This window comes from Sorghum bicolor, chromosome 5 (assembly GCF_000003195.3).
Source record: "Sorghum bicolor cultivar BTx623 chromosome 5, Sorghum_bicolor_NCBIv3, whole genome shotgun sequence".
Taxonomy (NCBI): domain Eukaryota; kingdom Viridiplantae; phylum Streptophyta; class Magnoliopsida; order Poales; family Poaceae; genus Sorghum; species Sorghum bicolor.
In genome coordinates, this window is record NC_012874.2 from 62,098,654 (window position 1) to 62,108,839 (window position 10,186).

At 40.1% G+C, this 10,186-nt stretch overlaps 1 protein-coding gene and 1 long non-coding RNA gene across 2 annotated transcripts; both read left to right on the forward strand.

Moving 5' to 3' along the window:
• Positions 485-3,083, forward strand: LOC8058604. Its single transcript, XM_021462106.1, has 2 exons — positions 485-2,393; positions 2,506-3,083. The coding sequence occupies exons 1-2, from the start codon at positions 485-487 to the stop codon at positions 3,081-3,083; spliced, it is 2,487 nt and encodes an 828-aa protein (XP_021317781.1).
• On the forward strand, positions 6,454-9,956 carry LOC110435936. The gene is made up of 3 exons (XR_002453707.1): positions 6,454-6,691; positions 7,705-7,820; positions 9,635-9,956. It is a non-coding gene; the product is annotated as an uncharacterized LOC110435936 (long non-coding RNA).

Below are 10,186 nucleotides of genomic sequence, written 5' to 3' on the forward strand. Positions count from 1 at the left end.
ATTTGACATCTGCTACCGTGTGCCATTTTTATGTGATATCTGTTGATAAGCAGAAGCCATAACAATTATAATAATTCCCCATGCACAACTGCAGTTAATAGGTCACCACTTTTTTCTGTATTCTGTACCTTGAGCCATGGGTGTCTTTCATTTAGAATACCAAAGTGTTGTTTCTTGTACTAATAGAACAGGCAATGTAGTCAACTGTTACGTGTTGAAAATATGGCTTCTTTCTTTCGAGCTTATTACCTTTGAATATATCATTTTACAAAAATGTCTTTTTATCATTCTGATAGCTGTCCAGTACTATTCATTCCTTTTTATAGTGTTCTAAGATCAAGTCTTCAATTACTAAGGATCGTTTCTTTTGGATATTTCAGGTCCAGATGCACTAAAGATTCTTTGGCATAACATTGTTTGGGAAACCAGCACGACAATTTGCATCTGATTGCACTTTTTTGTGTGGCCATTGTGTTGTATATTTATGGAGAATATAAGTGATCACAATAGAGAAGAGGCCTTCAAGGCCAAGGAAATTACTGCTTTAGAGAGTATGGAGAAGAAAGATTTCCGTCATGCGCAACAAATTATACTTGGAGCTCAAGCACTTTGTCCCGAGCTGGCTGAGAATATGTCCCAAATGTTAATCATCTGTGATATCCATTGTGCGGCAGAGTCGTTTGTGGGTGGTGAGATAGACTTCTACGGAATACTTCAGGTCGAAGAAACAGCAGATGAAACCATAATAACCAAGCAATATCGAAGGATTGCACTTTCAACTCATCCTGATAAAAATAGTTTTGCTGGTGCCCAAGATGCATTCAAGTTGGTGGCTGAAGCATATTCTGTCCTATCAGATCCAGTAAAGCCAACTGAACATGACATGAAAAGGATGTATCGATCACAAAATGTGCCAAAGGAAACTAATAAGAACAAACCATCAAAGAAAACTGATGCAGATAAAGGGAGCGAGTCTGGATCTAGCGAAACATTTTGGACCAACTGCCCACATTGTAAATATCGGTTCCAGTACATCAAAGAAGTCCTGAACCGCAGGGTTGTCTGTCAGACATGCAAGAAGAAATTCACTGCATCCCGTATAGAGGATCAGGAACCACCCACGCCAGAACATGACTGGAAAAGGAAGAATGGAACACAAAATGTGACAAAGGAAACTAATAAGAGGAAACCAGAGGAGCCCATGCCCACTTCATCAAGCATGATTAGTGATTCTCAAGTTCCTGAAACCATGTTCCAAGAGCAACAGCATGAGACTCCCAGTCAACAAGGTCACGCTGTCAACTCTTCACGTGCATACAAAGAAGGAAATGAGAGCGCAGGTGGTGTGAATCAATCCAACAAGCCTGAGACGGTTCAGGGGAACACTAGAATACCAGAGATAGACAAGAACATTGTTGGAAGATCAATGGCAGATACTTTTCACTCAAATGTTGTTGACAAATTAAATAAGCTGGGCAGAGAGCAAGCATCCACTATGCCAGGGTCAGGATCCTGCAGTCGTGGAAGTTCTAACCAGAGAAAGCAACATGTTGATGGCAAACTTAGCCAGAATAGCTCCGATGGCAAAAAGAGGGAAAGGGAGAATGATTATTCATGTAATATCAGCATGAACAGTAATCAAATACTAGGTGGTGACATCACTAGTGCTGACAGGCAATCATCAGAAAATCCTGTGTCCAGCAACATAAACATCCACGAGATAACAGAAGGTATGTGTACGAGTGATGATGAGGACAATATCATGACAGAAGCCATTGATTTTGTTATTGAGGACGAATGCTATTCTGAGCCAGTTATGAAGATCAGAGACATCAATAGTATAACATATAATGATGGTAGTGCTGATCAGATCTGGGCCCTTTATGATAACATTGATCATATGCCAAGATCCTATGCTAAGAAAAAATGTGATGGTCATTCAAAGTGTTTATATTGGTTAAAGTTCTATCCATTGTCTGAAGAAGAGAAAGAATGGAACAACAAAACTTTGCCAGTTGCTTGTGGAAAGTTTTGCCTTGGAGAAAAGGTTGATATCTTAGAATACAGTTCCTTGTATTCTCATACTGTTGAATGGAAGAAAATCTGTGTGAAAAAACTTTCTGGTGGAAGAGGTTCTGCAAAAACCAAAATGACGATGGTGTATGAAATATTTCCTAAAAGGGCTGAGGTATGGGCTCTTTACAAGGGATGGAGTAAGCAATGGAGCTCAACAGATGCATATAAGAATAGGTCCTATGAGTATGAAGTTGTGGAAATACTGTCAGACATGTCGGACAATGGTGGCGCCAATGTTATCCCACTCATCAGGATTAAAGGCTTTCCTAGCTTACTAGTGGCAGCAAAGGATAAATCCACGTTCCATATACCTTCAGGTGAGGTATTTCGATTTTCTCACCGGATACCACATTACAGGGTATTTGGGCATGAAAACATCCTCAAAAAAAATCAATGGCCCTGCATTGGAGAAAAATCATATTGTTCCAGAAGGATTTCTGCTACTTGACTCTAGTTGTCTTCCCTCTGACCTGGACACAACATTCCCTTCTATGAATCTTGACGCTTACATGTCTCAAAGCGAGAAGAGAAGCAGGAAAGATCCACAAGTAGGTGAGATTTGGGCCCTTTATATGGACTGGGCACCAGAGCAGAGTCCGTCCAGTCATAATTGTTGTGAATTTGCTGTCGGTGAGATCATCGAGCGCAATGATGCTAGCACAAAATTTTCTTTCCTGGCTAAAGTTGATGGTTACAAAGCTGTTTTCAAACCTGACAAGAAAAAGCGAGTCCTGGAGATACCTACTGTGGAGAACCTGAGATTTTCGCACCGCATACCTGCTTCCTTTTGTGTGATGAAAGAAATAGGTGGCAAGCGTCGTGTCTTCTACGACCTTGATCCAGCTTATCTTGTAACAGCGCAGGATCATGCCACTTCATCAGGCAACATGAGTACTGTTGGGAGTCTGCCAATGAAGCAGAAGACAGCTGCTGCACGAGTTGGGCCTCGGCGCACGGATCGGCGTACTCATCCTAACAGCCGCTACATAGGGCCCCAATGGCAGTGAGTGTATCAGGGTGCTGCTGTAATAATGTAACATGTACTTAAGGAGAGGAGAGCAGGAGTCTAACAAGAAAGAAGACATTAGAATACTAATTCCTGTAATTTGGTAAATCGGTTGGTAACATATCTCCCAACGTTTTCCTTTGATGGACACCCATGTTACCTGCAAATATTTTAGCGAACTCTTGGAAAGAGTAATGAACCTGACTGTCATTTGGATTATGTGCTTGTATGTTGTGCTACCATGATTCAACATTAAAATTTATTTGGTGAAACGATATTGTTAATGCTTAATTTAGTGGCTCCTTATCAGTTGCTATTTTATGCCAGGAACTAGTCTTTACCTTCAGTAGTACTTTTTTTGTAACAGGTTGTTGGAGCCTGACTATTCTAAAATATAACTAGTCTTAATTTTGAGTTTAAACAATAAACCTGGAAGCTGTACTATTTTGAGATTATGGTGCCTTACTATGAAATGGAGGCGTAACCTACACAAAAATTTGCAACTTACACTAGTTATGTTATTAGCTTTTGAGGTCATCAGCACACATCCAGAATCTGCATAGTGTTTAATAACATTTAGTATATGAGCTTTTTCCTACCAGATGCCTCCTTGGGAGATTCCCATGAGCTGCTAGGACTGGTGTAGTGTTCTTATTACTAATTAAAACACTAGGATAACTCCACCATTTTGGTAGTGGCACCTATGAGTCTATGACAAACGATTTAAATTGTATCTGGTAATTCTCAATTCTACATTAGATACATGTGGATGAATTTAGATACATGTGGATGAATTAATGTGGTCTGATTCCCTGAGTGCTAAGGGATAAGCTGGTTTTTGAATCCCTTTATCTAAAAGAAAAGATACTTATGGATGAATATATTTGCTAAAGTGTGATCTCAGGCCATCATATAAGGTTGGCAATAATTATTAAGTCCACCTAACAGTGCGTATTTCATGAAATAACCCGTTGCTGCAATCAGCAGCAAACCAAAGCCTCCTAGGGTTCAGCCCCTGGCCCCACAGCATGTATATATAGATAACGGTGTGGTTCCCTACGTCACTCTGTAGTCAAAACACAAACCAATCTATTATAGCGCTGAAGAATCTTGAAGGCGGTCTACTACCCCATGTCCAGAAACCGCTGTTCCAGAATTACATCTAGTTCTTCATCAACAAGGAGCAACAAGCCTCGAAACTGGACAAAGATTGGCTACATCAATTCCATCTCTACTACATCAACAGAGACACACATATGTCATTTATAGGTTCTGGTCATGTGGTCAGTATCTAAATCTCATTTGTGCACTAATTCATGTTACTGACCATGTATAGGTAAGATAGGATCAGTTCTCTACACCCAAGGACTCTCTCCAATGGTTACGAGAGAACAGGTAGTGATACTTAACACTACCGGCTCATAGCCTGAGGGGCCCATTCTGGTTGATCAACCAGCACTGATAAATGTTTGAACCGCCGGCCTGGCGTATGATCTGGCCGGCCGTGAACAAAGTGCTGGTTTTCACCATCATATCATACGCCGAGCTGGTGGTAGAACATTTACGATCGCCGGCTATTCTTCCGTTGCGTGATGCACGAAGAAACCGGCGCAGATAAGAAGTTTTCACTACCAGTTGTAGGATAGCAGGATGCACCACAGTTGGGTTGGGTGGTGAATCAAACTAATGTGATCAGTTTTTTTTTTTTTGACCTGGTGGTGGAAATGGTCATGGTTCGTAATACCGCAGAGCCGCCGGTGATCCGAAGTTTTACCGTGCAGTTTGTTCTTATAGTGTTACAACTCCCATTGCCCTTTCATCCGTTGATGGTTGATGCTCATCTACTTGTCTATGTGCATTAGTATATAGTAAAGTGATAGACACATTTTCTTTTTGTATGGTACGGTGTCCATTTTTTGTCATTTCTAATCTATACCATCCATTAGTGTGTATTGAATCTGGAGCCTTTATCTAGACTGAAACCCTAAGGCCGGTTGGCTGCCTCCTCCTCCTGCTCCCGCATGCTCGACGGCTCGACGCATTGTTTCTCTCCGGGGATGATGTCAAGGTGCTTTCAACAATACTGAAACAAGCTTGTGAGACAAACGACTTTCACTCTTCACACCTTTGTCCCCCGCAAGGGAGAGTTTGACCAAAGGGATAACAAGGATAAACATATAATAGCAACAAAGATGTATGCATTGAGTTCTAAATTTCATGCAATATAGGCACCACTATTTTTTTACATCAATAATGCAATATAAGTGACGTGTTTTTTCCATGTCACTAATCACTATCTAGCCATGTCACTTATCTGGTTTTTTGGCACAGTGAATTACCTCCACCCACTGCACCACTTGCTCCACAAGAGGAGAGAGACCATTGAGATTTCTTCTAGGATAATTGTATAGCTTAGCTTGTTGTTGGGATGTAGACGTCGCTCGATCTTCCTATAGGCACGATAACTTCGATTCGTGAAGAACTTGACATTTTTTATCTTGATTTTGAACCAAGTCTGATTATTAGGATCCCCATAACAATTACACTACTGCTCTACTGGTTTTCAACCATGCACAACGTGATTGACCTCACTGAGAAGGCTTTCCCACAAGCGAATGGAGAACACAAGCAAGACTAGGATGAAGGCAATCTAATATTTCAAGTATATATGAAGTGCAGTAAAATGATAAGAGCTTCAAGTCTTGATTCGGAAGGACTAGTCAACACAGGCAAACAAGATGAAGAATAGGGGCCCTGGTTCATAGAACTCGATCTTGGCCACACAAGAACAATGTCTATTTCAATAGGAAAACAAGAACACAACAAAATTCAAACCCTAATCAGAGTGTTGATGGATAATTATAGTCTTGGGCATGATCATCTCTAGACGCGCCCCCTAATGGGCTCTAAGATACATAGCCAATCGGAAGAGTCACTGAAGGGGCGGTAGTGGTGGGCGATTCCAAGGGTGTGTCTGCAGTGCCCTCCCTCCTACTTTCTCGAGGATCTGCTTCAACCCCTAGGGCGGTCAGCAGCCATTGTGGCACCCCCGTGCCCACTACACCACAACCCTTAATCAGCAACTAACTGCAGTTGCTAAAAGTTGTTATTAGCATAGAATGGTGAGTCGCTAAAGGTTAGTGAAGGACGGTCAGTTGCTAAAACCGAATAGGGCGATGGACGGACCGTCGCTATAATTTTTTTCTTTTGTGTTGGACGGTCCATTGCTATACATCAGGAACAACATCAGATGGTCCGTGGCTATAGAAAATTTCCATCCGCGCGTGGTATTTGGGCCCTTCCCGCAGCCCCACCCCCAACATTAGATGCCCACCACCACCCTCAAGCCCACGTCACCCCCAACAATAGAAGCCACATCTCTTTCCCAGCAGCCACTTTCCCTCCTGTTCATGCTCCTCCCTTCCAGAAACTCCCCCACCCTTCTTCCCTGCGCCCTCTCCCTCTCTAGCACCTTCCCCAATCCAGTGATAACCAAGGGAAGGAGAGGAATGGATTGAGGACGAGGAGAGGATCGATTAGGGCTGCAACATGGTGTAGATCGACTTTTCCCCATTTGTTTCTTGCTGCCCTAGCTTGGGGATAACCAAGGTGAGAAGTTTTTTCCCTTTGGGTACTCTGATTGAGATGGTTTGGATGGTCTTTTGTCTTGGTATTTGTTGTTATTGAGAGAGGAATCACCTTTGGGAATCAACTCTTGGATTTTGCTGCCTGATAGTTGAGTACTATACCTATTACTGTAGTTTTCGTGACCTAAATCTCTATTTCTTTGAATGTTGATAATAGGAAAGTTGTAGAGGAGCTTCAGATCTATTAGCTCGTGAAGTTTCATGATTTTATCCTGAATGGTTTGGGAGATATGATTTTTCTAAATTAGCTGTCATGTTCTGACGAAATTTTTGATAGAACTAGATATAGGTGTATTTTGGTAACCTTAGAGGCATTGGGGGACTTCATAAAGAATAAGAGACTTGCAGTACTTTCCTATAGCTTTCCAGATTAGTAGGAATCATGATGTTTGGATAAGCAAAACTCTAGATATATTTTTTTTTCAAAGCTCAAATTATTGTTTCCTCAGCACGATTTTCAGTTAATATTGGGTCTTGCTCAGGTCCATTTAATTGGTTCTTTATGCAAAGGTTAGTAATACCAAAGTTGTAGGATATGGAATTCTCTGATCTTTGGTTAAATTTCATATTTTTGGACTTAAGGATTTGGGTATATGAAAATGTGAACCTTGCTGTCCCAATTCTTGAGCAGATTATGAGGTCTGTCTTCAACTATGGATTAGGATACCTTAAAGGCATGATAAAAATATGTCTTCTTTATGAAAGTTGTAGATATTAGTCTGTAGGTTCTGAAAATTATTTTGATTGCCATAATATCCTTTATCTTTACAAGGATCTGCTGTCAGTTGTTCTGTGCCTTGATCCAGTGCAGTAGCAGCTCTCAGGTATGTTCCTGCAGGATTGACGAGAGAAGAAGCGCTGCCTGACCAGGATGAGCGGATGAACATAGTATCCTACAGCCATGCCTCAGTTCTAGAATGAAGTGATCCACAACATTGATGCTAATTCTAAACTTGCACCTGCTGTCATGAACAGAAACTAAATGGATCGACCGGCTGCGTGTGGCAGAGGAGATGGGTGTTACTACTGTGAAACAAGTGGATCAGGGCATTCAGTTTTGAGGACTATAAAAGCCACAAAACTATTTTCAAGTAAGCCTTCTCTTGCCAGACGCAATTATACCATAAAAGTGGAGAATAATGAGGTGTATGCGTGTATGTGTCTTTTTCTTTTGGCAAACTTCACAAGGTTTGTGCCTGCTAATTATTGTTTTCTTTGTTTCGCTAAATGTGAAAAAAAATCTATGAGAAACCTTTGAATGACCTCTTAGCTTAGATTGTTCACCTGAAGATTAAAGAGAAAATAAGGTGCTCAATTCTAGACCCTCTCTTTGATAACCTCTCTAAATTCAAGTTGGCTTCCTTAACTGATTAGCAATCTTTAAATACTGCCTATTATTTTGTCATACTTCATCTAAAAATGAAATAATTAAAATTAGATCTGGAGAATTTTTATTTATAAATTCTACAAAAAAATGTTTTTAGAATGAGCAAATCCGAAAAGGTGGAACATACTACCAGTTAACTAAGATGGGCCTTTTTTTGAATTGGCTTGCCCTGAATTATTGCAATTTTATTGGGATGACTTACATTTGTAAACTCTACAAGACGAGTCAGCAGGGTGGCAGCCGCGGCTATGCCTGGCGGCCAGTGCGTGGTGGTTCGCCATGCCTTGCCTGTACGTCAGGTTTTTGTGTTTATGCCCCACTAGCACTGCCCCTGTTTCTTCTCCCAGTTTACCATAGTCAGCGCGCAAAGAAAGCAAGATTAGTGAATAAAAATTTTAGTTTTGTGTGCATTGTTCAGAATTCAAAACATGCTAGCTACCGGTACTAGTACTGGTACAAGTTATTGAGTTAAGAGTGTCTCAACAAGAACTCTCTCTAAATAAATGGAAAATAGTGTTGTATATATCATAGACATGAAGCAGATAAACAAAGTGTACGTTTGTTTCCTACTTGCTTCCCTTTTCGATCAAACATGTTCACTTGTTTATTTACTTGTTTATTTTGTTTGGTGATTGTAGTTCCTATTTTATCCGACTGCACCATTACAGTTTGGTCTAAACTGAAAGTAATGAAATGACAAGGCAATGCCAACGTGCTTTTAGCATTCAAGCTCAGGCGTTCAAGTCATTTCAGCGATTTCTGCTGCATTGTTACCTTGATGATTTCTTTTCTTTCTCTTTCTGTCAAGATTTAGTCAGGACTATGTACTACTACTATTATTCTTGTCTTGTCTACTGGAGAATCCCAGCCGGATAAGCTTGTTTAGATACATATGTTCCAATTGAGGTTCTTTAATCAAAATTGAAGCATACGAACTTTCCAGTACTAAGTCTGCATATATTATAGTTGTGGCATTTGGCTGTGCTTTTAGTAAGAACTTCACTTAAACAGTGTTAAAGAAAGTCAACCTAGATCGTTTCATGCAGTGTACATTGTATGCATATTAAGGCCCAATTGTGTTGCTGCAGGCCAGCAGTAAGATTAGGAATCCTGATACAATCGTTATTGGCTAATTGAAAAGATAGGATTTGTGAATATATATTGCTCCTTGAATCTGTCAGTTCGGTGCTGTTCCCAAATTAATAATTCATTTATTGACTAACATATGTTACAAGTTATCTGATACCATTATCTCAGTTCATCAGAGTAAACCTTTAACTCAGCTCTCCAAATTCTTCTCAGATCCATTTTAGGTTATCTGCAAACGTTTTTTAAGTTAGCAATCGCTCTGGTGGTATACTAGTATATTTTTTAACATAGTAGACTTACCTCTAACACGTTCTCGCATAATGAATACCACTTTGTATTAGTAGTTTTAGTAGTAACCAAATACTTCATTGGAAAACATGCATGCCTGCTTGCAAGATCTACAATTTCTAACTATGATACTTGTAACAGCTAAAGGTCTGCAATCAGCAAACAAGATCTCAGGGGGTTGATAGTTCTTCTCAGAGACCTTCTCAAGGTGCTGCAAGATCATCTTAGATACGCTAGGCAATGTTATATTGTTGGCAAGAAAGGTGCTGGGAGTAAACTTGAATGCTTTTGGACTAGATGCTATCTTATAGTGTACTAAATACTATATTTGAATGCTTTTGGAGTACAATCTGGTAGTTTTAGTTTGTGAACTTGAACCTGATGGTCATAATGTTGGATCACTTTTAGATGACTTACCTAGATTATGTATTCAGCTACTATATGTATGCTTGTATGTTGCTTTGATGGCAAGAAGCTTAATAAGCTAGTCACAAGATTATATATGTACTCATTTGATATGGATGTCTGAGAGTATGATTAATGTGTCCATTTGTGTATGTCATTTAGTATAGTATTGGTGGTGAATGTGGTCCAGTTTTAAATATATGTGGATTATTTTTTAAAACTTACTTAATTGATCTCGATGGACTGTCAGTTGCTAAAAGTTGTTATTGCGATGAACTGTCCGTTGCT